The sequence below is a fragment of the Canis aureus genome, chromosome X (assembly GCF_053574225.1).
Source record: "Canis aureus isolate CA01 chromosome X, VMU_Caureus_v.1.0, whole genome shotgun sequence".
Taxonomy (NCBI): Eukaryota; Metazoa; Chordata; class Mammalia; order Carnivora; family Canidae; genus Canis; species Canis aureus.
This window is the reverse complement of record NC_135649.1, coordinates 39,560,582-39,575,826: the sequence shown is the minus strand read 5'-3', so window position 1 is coordinate 39,575,826 and position 15,245 is coordinate 39,560,582. Positions and strand designations below refer to the sequence as shown.

The following is a 15,245-nucleotide window of genomic DNA, read 5'->3' as shown; positions in this document are numbered from 1 at the left end:
TAATTGTACTCTCCAGGGCAGCCACTAAGAAAATAACTCAAAATAAAATTAGTAAAACTACAAGGAGATTCAAATGGCACATTAGAAAAATATCTAACACAAAAAAGAACAGACATTGAGGAATAAGGGAACAAAAAAGACATAAGACATATAGAAAAGAACAAAATGGCAGATGTAATCTCCACCCTAGCAGTAATTACATTAAACATAAATAGATTAAGCACTCAAATGAAAAGGCAGGGATTGGCAGAATGGATTTTACAAAAAACAACATGATCCAGCTCTCTGCTGCCTGAAAGAGACACAATTTAGAGACACAAATTGATTGAAAGCAAAAGGATGGACAAAAAACTTACCATGCAGTAAGTAATCAAAAAGAGCTGGAGAGGCTATACTAATAACAGAAAAAAATAGACTTTGAGACAAAAAATTGTTGATAGAGACAAATAAGGATGTTTTCTAATGATAAAAGGGATAAATACACCTGAGAACATAAACATACATGTGCCTTAACAACAGAGCACCAAACTACATAAAGCAGAAAATTACTTAATTGAAGGAAGAAATAAACAACTCATCTAGAATAGTTGAAGACTTCAGTACTCCACCTTCAATAATGTACAGAATAACCAGGCAGAAGACCAATGAGGAAAGACAAAGCTTAAATGACACTACTAACAACTGCACATCTATAGAATACTCCACTCAACCATAGCAGAACACACATTCTTCTCAAGATCCCATTCTGCAGAATAGACAATATGCTAGGTCACAAAACAAATCTCAATAAATGTAAAAGGGTTGAAATCATACAAAGTATGTTCTTTGCAGTGGAATTAAATTAGAAAGCAATGACAGAAAGGTATCTGGGAAATTTACAAATATGTGGAAATTAAACAACATACTGCTAAATAGCCAATGGGTCAAAGGAGAAATCACAAGGGAAATTAGAAAAGACTTTTATCTTTTCTAAGACAGAAAATGAAATAACAATACACCAAAAGTTATGAGAAGCAGCTAAAGCAGTGCTCAGAGGGAAATTTATAGGAGATGTTCAGAATATGAACTCATAGAAACAGAGAGTAGATAAGTGGTTGCCAGAGGTTGGGTGGAGGGAGAAGAGACTGTGAATACTTTTGAGGGTGATGAATATATTCTTGTACAACTTCATGATTATACTAAAAACTACCGAAGCATATACTTTTAAAAGGTGAATTTTACAGTATGTGAATTACATCTCAATAAGCTGTTATTTTTAAAAAATGGTACCTTTGAAAATCCCTTAGGCTGACAACTGAATACTGATTATATGATTCCTGAGCATGGAGCCCTATACAGCAAAATGCATGCATCGACATTTAATGCATAGAGTGATATTTAGCATGTAATGATGTATACAAAAGTAAAAAGACAGTTTTGTGGTAGTTTTGTTCCATGACTCTCCTGTGACTCTCGATGGATTCCATTAGTCTAAATTACACACGATAGAAGTCCACTACAGAGAAAGAGCACAGGATTAAGAGTCAGGAGACCTAGGTTCTAGCCCTATCTTGGCTATTTCATTTCCCCTTACAAGGGCCTTTGATGCTCTGTCTGAATATTGAGGGAGACGTGGAGTACAAGATCTTTCGGGTTCCTTCTTGTTCTAAAATTCTCTAAGTCAGATCACTGCATTTTATGTTTTATTAGTTACACCAAAGCAAAGGAAACAAGGCTGACATTGCCAAGTTCCTAACCACCCTGCACATTTTTTGGGCAACACAGAAGGGCCTTTTCATTATGGAGGCTACTTTGAGTCCTAACACATTGAACCACAGGGCTTCAGCATTCACCCTTGCTCTCAATAACTCTTGTAACAGACCCTTCAGTGTAGTTGGTTGGCTGGTGGAAATAATCATAAAAGATTATTTCAGACGTATATTTCAGAGGAAGGGGGTGCAGGCCTAGGGGTAGAATCGCAAGGAGGCTGCACTTGTAGTCATTATGACTTGGGATGGGTGAGGTGAGAGGCAGGCTATGGAGAGAACCCATAGGACTAGGCTTAGTAATGAATTTCTGTACTTATGTCCTCCATCCACTTACATCATATTCAAAAGATATTTTCTTGTGTGGGTAGAACAATGTTCAGGAGAAGGAATTATCTCAACTCTGTGTTTTTGTTGATCGATATGTAGAAATACAGAAACACACATATTGCTTAACAATACAAATAATTTGCACCTGAAATTCATTTGCTTAGTCCCTTGGAGCCCTACAGAACAAAATGTTTGTAACAAATACAGCTGTGCTGGCGATACTATTGCGTTAGAGAAAACAAAATCTTGGTCTCTGGTCCAAGGAGCTTATAGTCCAAAGGAAGTCAGAGAGGAGTTTTGAGAAACCTGGCTTCTAGTTTGGGTTTGCTTTTTCCCAAATGTGCCCTGCACTTTTCTGATGGCGTGGCTTTATTCTTGCTGACTTTTTTTGTTTTTTAATGCTGGAATGCCCATTCTCTTCACCAGCCATCAAAAGCCTACCCAGGCTTCAAGGCCCCACTTAAATATCACCTAGTCTGCAAAACTTTCTCCATCTCCCACCCTCACCCCATTAGAGGCCTTTCCCACCCCTCTTTGTGCTCTTAGAGTCCTTTTGTCCGCTCTTGATCACACTACCGAAATCCACTTAGAGTGGTGTCTATGATTTAAGGGTCAGTACCCGACTTTACTCATCAAACTATCTCTCCAAGCACTTACAGGACCACAGAAAAGGGGTCTGAAAACACAGAGGAAAATATGTATTTAAATTATGTTGGTTATATTTTCAAATAATACGTCAAATATACTTCCCTTTGATCTCTAGAAGACTTTACAAGCCAAATATCTCCAAATTTAAAGGAATGAGTGCAATTACCAACCTGGAAAACATTTTTAAATAAACAGAAGTGTTTTCCTATATTTCTGGGCTTTTTGAACATCTTAAATGTACTATGTTCTCCAAAGTGTTGAATCATACTGGAGTTGTCTTTCACCTTGGCACCCCCTTTTTCTCATTTGGAAAATGGAAACGCTACCTACCTGCCCTATCTCTTTGGCAGTGTTATCACAAGGGTAAATAGGAAAATGTGCAAAAGGATCAAGTAGTATGGAAATGCAAAATGTTGTTCTCATTAACTATCCAAGGACTTACTTTGTGTCCATATTGTTAGCACTCGAGTATGCGGACTTTGGCTAACCCCCTCACAGCTGCATTAAAGAGGATTCTCCATGAGCTGCTTAAGAGGGGAAGCCAAGAGGCTGATTACAGCTTAGGGCCCTGCCACAGCCATCAAGAGTTACCAAAGGGATGCTGGGACTTCAAATTTGTTTCCAATTGCGCAGGAGGAAAGTCATGGCCTCAGACACCTGCTTCCTGTTTCCACCATGACTCACACCTTTCAGGTCCACTTGGATGGAAGTTCAGATGAGAACTGCTTGGGCCCACTGCCCAAGGACCTTACTGGTGCTATCTAAGGTTCAGGTAGCTATGTAGAAGGAGGAACAAGAAGCTGAGGCCTGAGACCCAGGGGGCCTGAGCCAAGGTCACAAGATACTTTTTTAGCTTATTTGGAAAAACCAGTTCACCCTGCATCTTGGTAGTGTCAAGCATGAGGCTGTTGCCTCCCGATCAGATGCACTGAGAGAGACATATTACTTCTATGGCAATTCTGCCCCAAATGCATAATATGGACTTAATCACAAGGAAACATCAGACACACTTAAATCAAAGGACATTCTACCAAATAACTGGCCTGTATTCTCCATTTCTACCATACATCTTCAAAAAGAAAGACTCAAGTTCTAGTTTAAAGAAGACTATAGGAACGTAACAACTGCAGGTGATGTGTGAATCTGGACGGCAATTGCTGAAGTGTGAGTATGAGCTGTAGCGTATATAACAGTGTTTCACCAGTACAAATTTCCTGATTTTGATCACTCTGCTATTGTTAGGAATGAAAATATCCTTATTGTTAGGAAATACACACAAGCATTCAGAGGTAAAATGATATAATGTGTGCAACTTCATCTCAAATGTTAAAAAAAAATGGTAAAGTGTGTGTGTGTGTGCATGTGCATGCGTGTGTGGGGGGGTGTGGAGTGAGAGAACACAAGGAATAAATGGAGCAAAAATATAAACTGGTGAATCTGTGTAAAGAGTGTACAGAACTTTTTTATATTATTCTTGCAACTCTCCTGTAAGTTTGAAATGATATAAAAGTAAGAAGTTAAAAAGTTAGTAAGAAGTTCACCAAAACCCAAATTCTTTAAATATTTGCTCTAGAGAATCATATGATTTGTTACTTCATGTGTGTTTGTCTCACTGTCATAAAAAAGAGTCATTTTAAAAATAAAAGGATGTACTGACAATCCCACAGAGAGGCTCTGGCAGTGCCACCATCTATCGCTTGTTCTAGTCCTTCAATGGTTAAATTAGTTCATAGAATTGAGTCAAAACAAAACAAAACACCCACACAAAAAAGCCCACAAACCCAACCAGGAGAAATGGTTTAACAAAGCCAGCACTCACCTCAACAGGCTTATGGACGATGGGTCCTCAGCCTAAATGAACTGAACAGGTCAAGTGAAAAGCTGAATGACTCAAGTGAGCAGGCCAAATAAATGTCCAAGCTGCCCCATTGCTTTTGATGAAGATGCTGGGGTAGGTCAATCTCCTCAGAAGGATGATAAGGGCAGAAATGCATAGGGCAAAGACAGTAAGAAGCAATGTAGCATAGGAGCTCCTGTTGGAGAGTGGAACGACAGAAGGAGGCTACTCCCCATCTTGGAGCATCCATAATTAATGAGCTTTGCTGCTCAGAAGAGTAACCGAGTGCTGACGGTAAGGGTAGTTTTCATCCATGCTACAACCTCTGCGTAACACTGGCTGCACAGAAAGTTCAGCAGATCCTCATTTGGGGAAACCAAATAGCTGAGCAGGACAATTAGAAGGTTCTGGTCGGGGTCAACACTGGAAACTAAATGGGTCATTACAGGAACAGAATAGGAAGTAGGAATGATGGAACAGGTAATGGTCAATTAACCAAGAAAGTAGAGTCCTAATGTAGAGAAATGAAAATGGATGTCAGGTAGTGGTGTGCTGTTACATTCGTAAAAACTAACTTTCCGGTGGTGGGGGGCAGGGGAGGGGGAAGACCACAGCCTTGATTTGTAGTGTGTACTGATTTCTGTGGTGCAAATATTCCCACCACGATGGAGTTCTTGTTACCAAACTGTAATTGCTGAGCATAGAGCTCAGAAGCGATGTACACAATTAACACTTGTGAGCTAGCATGAACTGGCTCCAGCATACTGCTGGCAGTCACTCAGGTGCTAGTTCTATGTCTGCCACCACCTAGCTATGTCACCCTAGTAACTTAAGCTTTCTGGGTCTTCATTTCCTCTCCTGCAAATTGTTGACCTCCCAAGATTATCGAGACAATCAAATGAAAGTAATTTATCTCCATCTAAAATCTTTCAGCTCTGACCATCTATGGTCCAGTGATGGAGTTGGCCACATTTGTGGCCTTTTGCCTATTTCCATCTCACACCAGGTCTTGTGAGCAGGGAGAAGACAAAAGAATTCTAGAGGAATCTGCTCCAGAGTGTGGCCATCGAAGCAGAAACCATGTTCACATTGCCTCAGAGGTGAGGTCCAAGGCAGTAACTGCTCCAGATTTTCTATACAGAAGAGATTTCTGGGTGGGAATCTGTTTGGAAAGTGGGGCTAGAGAGTTTACAAACTTGTATTATTTTTGAGGTATATTTATTTGGAATTACTTAGTGGTGTAAATGGTTCCCAGGCAGGGTTGATGTGGTGTATATGTGCCCTCTCCTCCTACAATGTACCAGAAACTGCCTGGTAGTGATGAATACATAGTGAAACTAGGGTGTGTTCATGTTTTGATATCCAGCAAATCCAAAGGGAGTCACTCAGTGCAAACTTTCTTTGACTGCTATCTTTGTCACTTCTTCCGACTGGTGCCTGGGGACATAAGCTGTGCTCAATGCCCTCTTTGCTGTGCTGAGTGCTTTCCAGCTCATCCTCTGAGCCATCATTTGGTGACACCAGTAACTCAGGTATTTAGGACCTTTGTTACCTCTTCCTTTTGGTTAAGTGTAACTGGGAATTGCAGGGGGTTAGGCTGGGGGGACGTTGGTCGAAGGAACAAAATGAAAGTGACTAGAAGCTTGGCACCTGCTGGGATTCCCAGGGCTTCAAGCTCAAGGACCAGATGAAGGGAAATTCTGGCCTTAATGCATTGCTGGAGTAGATGGCAGAGCAAACCTTCACCCAGTCATTCAGAGAAGTCCGAGTGCAAAGGGGTTTAGTAAGGTATAAGAGACATAATACCTTGTGCTTCCGGAGGCTGCCAGGACTGGTGGGCGTGGAGATGGGTGACTGTTTAGACTTGGGGGTAGAGAGCTGGCTGCTGGAGGTCCCGTTTGCTAGCCCGAGGCAAGAGAAAAGGAAGGGGTAAGAATCAACAGCATACAAAGGAACCAGTTATCCTTCCCCTCCGAAGACACTAAGAACATTCAAGCAAGGTACACAGACAACCAAGTGATTTGATGAGCGGAACAAAGGTGAGAAGAAACACATTCCTCAGAAAGGGCCAGAACAGCAATCCTCAGTTAATTAGATCCTGGAGCAGTGCAGGGCCGTAATCCTCCCACCCTTTCCCCTGAGTGCTTCCAATTACAGGCTCTGGTTCTTTTCAAACCTTTCTCATATTCATTCCCAAGTTTGACCCTAACACCATCTCTGGGAGGTAGTGTGGGAACATATGATTTTGTTTCGATGTTACAAGGCAGAAAAAAAAAAGTGAGGCAAAAAGAGGTTCTGTGCCTTCCCTTTAGAGTGGAAGAAATCTGGGTGATTGGGACGAGGGGCGCATCCCCTCTGGTGGTAAATGCCGTGGCAGGTACAGGATAGCCAATCTCTCCCCACTCTCTCTTTTCCTGCTCACCTCCCACACACACACTTTACTCTCTCTTCCTTGCCTCATCCTGGCTGAAAAGAGCTGAAGGAAAGAAAAAAAGAAAGGAAACTACCCAGGAAGGAGAATAGAAAAGAAAGTGGAAGAGAAATAGTGTGAGACATAAAGGCTTGTAGAGGGAGAGGGGCAGAAGTGGAAATCAGTAACAAGGGAGAGAAAGAGATCAGGAGTGGAGAAGGGAGATGTGGAAGACAGGGTAAGAGGTCAGGAGAAGAAAAGAAAGCCAAAGTATGAAACCAGGAGAAACGCACAATGACAGAGGAAGGCAGACAGTGGTGGTCAGAGGCAGGGTGCACCCTCATTTCTCTCTAGGCCAACAAAATGCTGAAAAGGAGATGGTTTAGTATGCAATGTCTTGATATTCCATTGTGTTTGTAAATGGTTTTATATTCCTTTTGCTAATGAGCTTTTTAAAGATCCAATCATGTAAAAAAATGTGGTGCATGGAAATGGAACAATTAAACAGCTCTCGAGTGGATTCATGTTTAGACATCTCCTGCTACAGTTAATTTTTTTTTAAAAATCCAAGGACCAACACTGCTAATCAGAGATACTCTGAAATATGGTTTATAAATAAAGAGATCTTTTTAAAAATATCCCAAAGGTACATGGGGCAGAGAGTGAGAGAGGGAGGAAGGAGAGAAACAAGAAGGAAGGGAAAGCTAAAATTGTTGTATCATGAATATTTTCTGAGAATCTAATGTCCTCTCTTCCACCTAGGATAATGTTTCCCTAAGTTTTGGAACCTGTGTTATCAACTATAGAGATGGAAGAGACACCAGTGGGGTGGTTACTGAGTTTATCCAAGTGCAAGCAAGCTAAAATATGGGCACATAGGTATTCACTTATCTGGCTTGAGCTGTGTATTAGTGAATGCATCTCCCACATACTTACTGAGACACCTTTCTCCCTGTCAGGGCTTCCTGGAACTCTTTCATTCATTTAGCCAGTAGTTACAGGGAGCTTTCTCTAAACTAGGCCACATTGGGATTCCAGAGATGAGTAAACTACTTCCTGTGGTGAGCCGGGCAAGAATACAGTGGGCTAAGTACTATGGCAGAGCCATGCATAGGTAATTGTTGGAGCGCAAAGGAGAGGTTTTGAAATCAGGAGACTGGAAGGTACATAGGAGGAGGCAACACCTGAACAAAAAATCTTGAAGGATGACTCTGGAATAATTGGAGACAAATCAATGGAGACAGGAAGTAGATTTACGGTTGCCAGGGGCTGGCCAGGGTTGAAGTGGGTAGTTGGGGAGAAACAAACGTGTGTGATAATAGGGACAGAGTTTATTTTAGGGGGGATAAAGATATTCTGGCAATAGTGGTGACCATTGCACAGCTAGGTGGCTAAACTAAAATCCATTGAACTGCACATTCTGAAGGAGTACAACCTAATGTGAATTGTAGCTCAAAAAAGCCATTACAAAAAGAAGAATTAGAACTGGTTAGGCAGAGGACAGAAAGGGTATTCTAGACTCTAGGATTGTACCAGTAGGGGCAAGGACACAGAGGTGTAAAAGAATACAGTACGTTTATAAAGTGCAAAGAGCTCAAAATGGCTCAAGTACAGGTGCCAGCAGTGAATTCTAAGAGATGAGATTGGGAATGGCGTAAAGGGCAGACTGTGGGGGCCTTTTGTGGGGCCTTTTTAAAAAAATATTTGAGAGAGAGAAAGACAGAGGATGGGCAGGGGGAAGGAGGCAGAGGGAAAAGCAGGCTCCCAGCTGAGCAGGGAGCTCGACATGGGGTTCGATCTCAGGACCCCAGGATCATGACCTGAGCTGAGGGAAGACTCTTAACCTACTGAGCCACGCAGGTGCCCCCTTTTGTGGGGCCTTTTACTTGGGTTTCATTCGTGAAAGAAATCTGAGAGTGATACTATCACTATTGCATTTTAAAACTATTACTCCAATTGCTGGGATAAAACGGGGATGGGGTAGGTTAGAGTGAGGGTAGGAGCAAAGAGATTGGTTAGAAGACAACGTGCTAGTCCAGGGGCACTTGGGTGGCTCGGTTGCTTAAGCATCCTACTCTTGATTTTGGCTCAGGTTGTGATGTCAGGGTCATGAGATCGAGTCCCAAGTTGGGATTCTCTCTCTCCCTCGGCCTCTCCCCTTACTCTGTATAAATTCTTATTTAAAATAATTTTTTTTAAAAAAAAGAGGACCATGCACTAGTCCAGGTGAGAGGTGATGATGACTTAAAGCAATGGAGAGGGAGAGAAGGGACAAAACAGAAGAGACCTAGAGGACAGATAAGCTTAGAGTGCTATGTGCATGCACTAGTAAGCCACCCCAAGAAAAGTGTGATCTGTGCCAACCAGCATGGAGACTGTGGGGGCTAGGCTTGGCCATGGCACTGGGCACTTCCTCAGGTGAGCTCTGAAATTTTGTTCCACGGGATCAATGCCTCCTTTGGCAACAATGGATTATTTGGTTCCGAGGCATCAAGGCATCCTTTGGCAACAATGGATTGTCATTCCCCAGCATTTGTCAGCCATGCTACACAGCGGTAGTTACTATATTCCCAACTGTCTTTTTCACCTATACTCTTACCTAGCTGAGGATGGGCCCACTGGTCTTGGCAAAATTGAGAAAACTGATCACAAGCATGTCTGCAGGTGAGGCAGTTTCCACCTATTTATTGGCCATAGACCTGCACATACAGGTTCTTGTGCAACTCCCAGTGCTTTTCTTAATATCCTCAGAAAGTCTCTCACTCCAAAACTTTAGGGGTAATACATAAACACATATTTTGTGAATACCTCTCTCTCTAGTCTCTGTGTGTTTGTCTATGTTGATTTCTGCCCCTCCCCGGCTAGTCAATCTTAAGCTACCTATAATGAAAGACTATTTGTCATCCACATTCACCAAGCGTTTTGAAAATTCATTTTTTTTATTTTTTAAAGATTTTATTTATCCATTCATGACAGACACACAGAGAGAGAGAGAGAGAGAGAGAGAGGCACAGAGACACAGGCAGAGGGAGAAGCAGGCTCCATGCAGGGAGCCTGATGTGGGACTCGATCCCGGGTCTCCAGGATCAGGCCCTGGGCTGAAGGCAGCGCTAAACTGCTGAGCCACCCCAGGCTGCCCCGAAAATTTATTTTTTAATACCTTAACTGCCACCCACTGCATTTTTGGGAAATGCAAACACTTCCCCAGACTTCCTGATGGAATAAAACCCAAAGGTGGATATAGAGAGACATGAGAGAACATAACACGCACAAGCAGATGTCAAGTTCTCTCAAGCTGAAGGAGCCCCTACTTTTTTAGACTAGATAAAAATACATTCACATGTGCATTTCTTCTATGGATTCTGTGGGAAAAACTACCTGCCAGGGTGCCATTTGATATAGACTCTGAAGCTAATTCCTATAAATGTCAAGTAAGAGAAGAAGCAGGAAAAAAATGCTAATAGGGTCTGATGAACCATGCACGGTCTCACATTGGCCCATCCACATGGACAGCCATGATAGTTCATTGTGAGAGCGGCCGGAAGTAAGACCACTTGTGACATCCCTCATTATCCTTTATTTTACTTTACAAAATGTCCTCAGCTCGTCTCTGAACTTCTAGTTCACAGCGGCTATTTGAGGATGCATGAGGGGAGACTTTGCCCCCTTTGATTTGTCTGTCTTTCTCCTTCCCCTGCTCAGAACCATAGCCCTGTCTCACCATGGCCACCTTTTATTTCCTCAGAGTCCAAATCCTTTCCTTCCTTTCTTCTCATTGTACAGGGCAGTGTTTTCCCTCTACAACAAGGTGCATCTGGGCCTTCTCAGTCTCCTAGGCCTTCTTATCAATCTTATCAATAAAAACCAAGATAATAATTATTGCTTATTTGGTGTCTGATAGGCCAGGCACTCTCTGTATGTACTCTCCTCTACCCCTGCAAAATAATAATAATAATAATAATAATAATAATAATAATAATAATAATCACAGCTTCTTTTAGTTGTATTCTCATTTCCAATGAGGAAAGAGAGGCTCACTTTAGTTAGGGATGCAAAAGTCAGGATTTGAACACACATCTTTCTGATTCCAAAGTCTATGTGTATTTCGGTTTGTTTTCAGTTTTTGCTATATCCCTCTTGCTTTTATAGGTGAATTGCTTCTGGGACTCCTTTGTATGACAGCTTTCTTTTTAAAAATATTTTATTTAAATTCAATTTGCCAACATATAGTATAATACCCAGTTCTCATCCCATCATGTGCCCTCCTTAGTGCCTGTCACCCAGTTATCCCATCCCCTTACCCTCCTCCCCTTCTGCCACCCTTTGTTTGTTTCCCAGAGTTTCATGGTTTGTTTTCCTCTCTAACTTTTCCCCACTCAGTTTCCCTCCTATGACAACTTTCTGCTGGAGGAAGAAAGGGGGGAGAAAAGTTGTGGAGAAAGGAGAGAGGAATAGGACAAGGTAGAAGTAGACACCAGAGCTTCTGCCCATCTACTGGGTTTTTATTCCACTTATCTATCTTAGATTAGAAAGTATTTAGCAAAAACCTTCTTTTATTCATCAAACAGACTGGGTATCATAGACAATGTCATGAAACAGTCAGAGCCAGAGCAGCCAGCATGGCATGTAACTTCCATCACACCACTGAGCTCTCTGGGATGATGGTATCTGTGTTAGGTCTGTTACTCCAAACAACTGCTGCCCCTCAGCTAGGCAGCACAATGGCCAAGCTTGGCTCAGGCATACAGCTTGTCTCACTCGCTTCTCTGAATCATTATGCCTGCCCTTGCCCCAGTTCTTGTCTTCAAATCCTTGGCTCTGTCAGAACAGAGCAGGACAAACCCAAACAAAAGATGGCTGGCAAGGTAACTAGGCTGACTTACCTATTTACAGCGATTTAAGTGAAGGGGGGGAAGATGAGTTCCCATGAATGAGGAACAAGATGGGTTGAGTCAGTGCCCAAAGGACAAGGAGACAGTCCAATTTCTGGCATGGGCAGCCAAGGACAAAATATGGTCACCAGCCAAGCAGAGTTGATGCTGAGCTCCTAGACTATGGATTCCCTGGAAATTGGGATACAGCTTGTGTAAGGTGGATGTAAGTAGCCCCAGGTGTGGCAATTATAGAACTGGCTGGGCAGTGAGTTAGACAAGTCATTATACTTTATGGGTTCAAGTTTGGATGGCCAGAATGGCACAGAAAGGAAAGCGGGGGAGCTTGGCATCTGCTTTGTACCTAACCTTTGCCAAGAGACCAAATTGATAATGCTCATTCACTTAGCTCTGACTTTTCCTCTCACTCTAGTCCCAACACGGGAGCTCAACTCAAAATCAAGCCTGTTGGCTTTGGTTGGATGTCTATTTCAAAATATTGGTTGCTAAAAATAACCCCAGTCTAAAAAAAGGCCATGACAATAATTTGAGAGCCATCTTAATAATTGCAGTTGTAGTTCTGTAATTGTTTTCAAACCATTTACCATATATGAATCCACATGATTCTCCTGATAAGCCCAACAAATGATGGCCAGAAATTAGTGGCTTCCTTTTAATCACAAGAATATAGAGGTTCGGAGAGACTAGGACTTGCTTAAAGGGTATAAATTGCTTCTCCTCAATGGATGGTGACCTCCTGGATTTGTATATCATATGCCTCTCACCATGACCTTGTTCTCTGATTGGTTCTCTGTCTTGTCTTCTTTAATTCCCTAATGCCTTGCAGAGGGAGATCTCAATACATAATTCAGCCACTTCTTTATTTTTTCTCATATTGAGATGCTCAAAGTGTTCCTTCATTCCGATTCAAACATACCATTTTCTCCCTATATATACAGGGAGTTTTTCTGGAAGGCCATCCAAGTAGAATCAAGGTGGTTTCAACTTACTTCAGAACATGGCCAAGAGATGGAGCCTGTGGTTTTCACACATTCATTCCATAGAACCCCTGGGATGGGTGTCTGGACTGGTTTGACTAATTGTTTCTGCTTGGTGGAAAAGCTTGTGTCCCTCTCCCCAGACCCATCCGTTAGGGAAGCCAGAACTGAGGGCACAGAATAGTTCTTCACTGCTCTGATCCTAGGGCTGGTTCCCAGGCCAAATTTAATCACAGGTTGTGAGATACTGTTGCTTCAGGACTTGGAATGGGGATTTTAAATCTATTTCCATCAGACTCTTGGGGCAGCATGCAGCTTTGAATCTTCTACTAAATAAGGAGAGATATAAGAATTTGCAAAACAAATATGTACACGCGTTCCTGCAATATTTTGACACAGATCAATGTCCCGCAAGAAGAGAACATCTGTAAGAAGGCTGCTGGAAGTGCCAGGATTATTTACTGCAACTTGATAATGCTGACAATATTTATTTCCTGTTGAAGGTGGTTTTACTGAGAACATGTTTCTGGTGGAGGGAGCCTGTTGTCAATGCTCACTCCTGGTTTCATGGGGTAGAAACTAGAAAAAACTGCACTGATTTTACACATGTTTTGGAACCAGTCAAGGTTCTAAATCGTGGCTTAGCCTGGATGTGTGGTCTTGGATGTCCCCTAGCTTCTGTAGGTTTCCATTGGACCATCTGTAACATTTAAAGGGACAGAATACATGTCTCAGTTGTTGTTTTGAGGATTACATGACAGACTATCCATAAAATCCTTAGCTAAGTGCCTTAGTACATAGAAAGGGCTTTGTAACAATATCTTTTTCTCTTAATATCCCCACTACTAGAAATGAAGGGATAGAAGGAGCTATGCAATATATAGGCACTGAGTTAGGAAACCCCTTTTAAAAGGGATGATTTTTCAATCTCTGGGTTGAGGACTTTCTTTGGCTACCATGACAGGCATTAGAGGACTGAAGTTTTCCGGAGTGAAGCCCCTTGCTTTTGGTTTCTGCATTTTATTGCTGTGCTTCTGAAAACATAGCCCTTGCACATGGCCCTCTGCACTTCTCTTTTTACTCTCTCAGCCATTAAGATGGAGGTGGTTCCTGAATGCAATGTGAAGCCACTGAAGGTTCTGCAGCAGTGAGGTGGGGGGGTTGTTGGGAGGGGGAAACAATGGAAATGTGTTTTAGGATGAGAAATATGGTGGCACCACACCAGATGCATAGTGAGGCCGAGATTTGAAACAGAGATGCTACTTCGGAGTCTATGGAGTAATCCTGGCATCAGGTGATAAGGGAAAGGAAGGGACTCTTATGTGAGTAATGTGGAGATGTTTCAAACAACAGCAGCATATAGTGGACTTGAAGGATTAAAGCATAGGAAGAATCAAAGATAACTCAAAGACAGGCTTGACCTGAGGAATAGAATAGAATTGATCCTATCGTCAGACAGGGAGCACGAGGAGGAAATGTTTTTGGTTTTTAGGTACATTGTATTTGGTACATTTAAGTAGGACTGTCTGATAGGCATTCATGGGATTAATATCCGGATGAAGGTTGGGCTGGAAATGTAGACTTAACAGCCACCTCCCTGTACCCTCATATGTTACATTCATCACCACCCCTGCTCTTTTGTTGATGCTTTTTGCCCCTGTAAGAAATAATCCATTTCCATATTGATTGAAATATAACCCTCCTGCAAGCCTCAGTTTTTCCAAGAAGGCTTCCCTTAGCACTTACTGCCTACCTCTCCCATTCACTGGGCACTTAAACAAACCATTACTGTTCATTTCTATTGAGCACCATGGTGCAATGGTTAAATTGTGGACTATGGAGACAGATTGCCTGGGTTCAAACCACAGCTCTGCCACTGATTAGCTGTGTGGTCTTGGGCAGATCACTCAACTTTCATATGCTCCAGTTTTTTCATCTGCAAAATAGGGGTAATTGTGTCTATCTCACAAGGTTGTTGTAAAGATTAAATTGGTTTATACATATAAAGTGATAAGAACAGTTACTTGGCACATAATCAGAACTATATATGTATTTGTAAGTAATTTATTAAATATATATGCATGCTGGTTCCCCAATTCTGAGTGACAGGGAATTCATTTTTTCCTTTTCCCCATATCACCTAGAACTACTATGTATTGCACCAAAATTCTAGAGATAGAGATTTAATCGTATTTAAACACAAGTCCCAGACTACAGCAGGTTGACAGGACGACTATTACAGGGAGATGGGTCACCACCACCACATCCCATGCCCTGCAGGGTATTCAGTGACCCCAATTATATTGTTTGCTTCCACAATTTCCTAAGTGGTTCTCCAATAATGATGGAAATCTTGCCTTAGATGCAAGGTAGTTCTCCCACGGAAACTAGACATAAGCTGTGGTT

General features: G+C 42.0%; 1 protein-coding gene across 12 annotated transcripts in view; it reads right to left on the bottom strand.

Moving 5' to 3' along the window:
* DCX (doublecortin) overlaps nucleotides 1–15,245 on the bottom strand; it is a 140,183-nt gene that overhangs the window by 12,914 nt on the left and 112,024 nt on the right. For 4 of the 12 annotated variants that reach the window (XM_077889928.1, XM_077889929.1, XM_077889936.1 and 1 more), the window contains 2 exons: nucleotides 6,367–6,461; nucleotides 4,538–4,756 (listed from right to left, as the gene is read on the bottom strand). The exons of 2 other annotated variants lie outside the window; for them this stretch is intronic. In XM_077889928.1, coding sequence (XP_077746054.1) covers nucleotides 4,553–4,756; nucleotides 6,367–6,461 — 299 coding nt within the window. In that variant the 3' untranslated portion in view covers nucleotides 4,538–4,552. Of the gene's footprint in view, nucleotides 1–4,537; nucleotides 4,757–6,363; nucleotides 6,462–12,351; nucleotides 13,540–15,245 lie in introns of those variants that run through there. 6 more of the 12 variants (XM_077889930.1, XM_077889932.1, XM_077889931.1 and 3 more) reach the window with 4 other exon arrangements.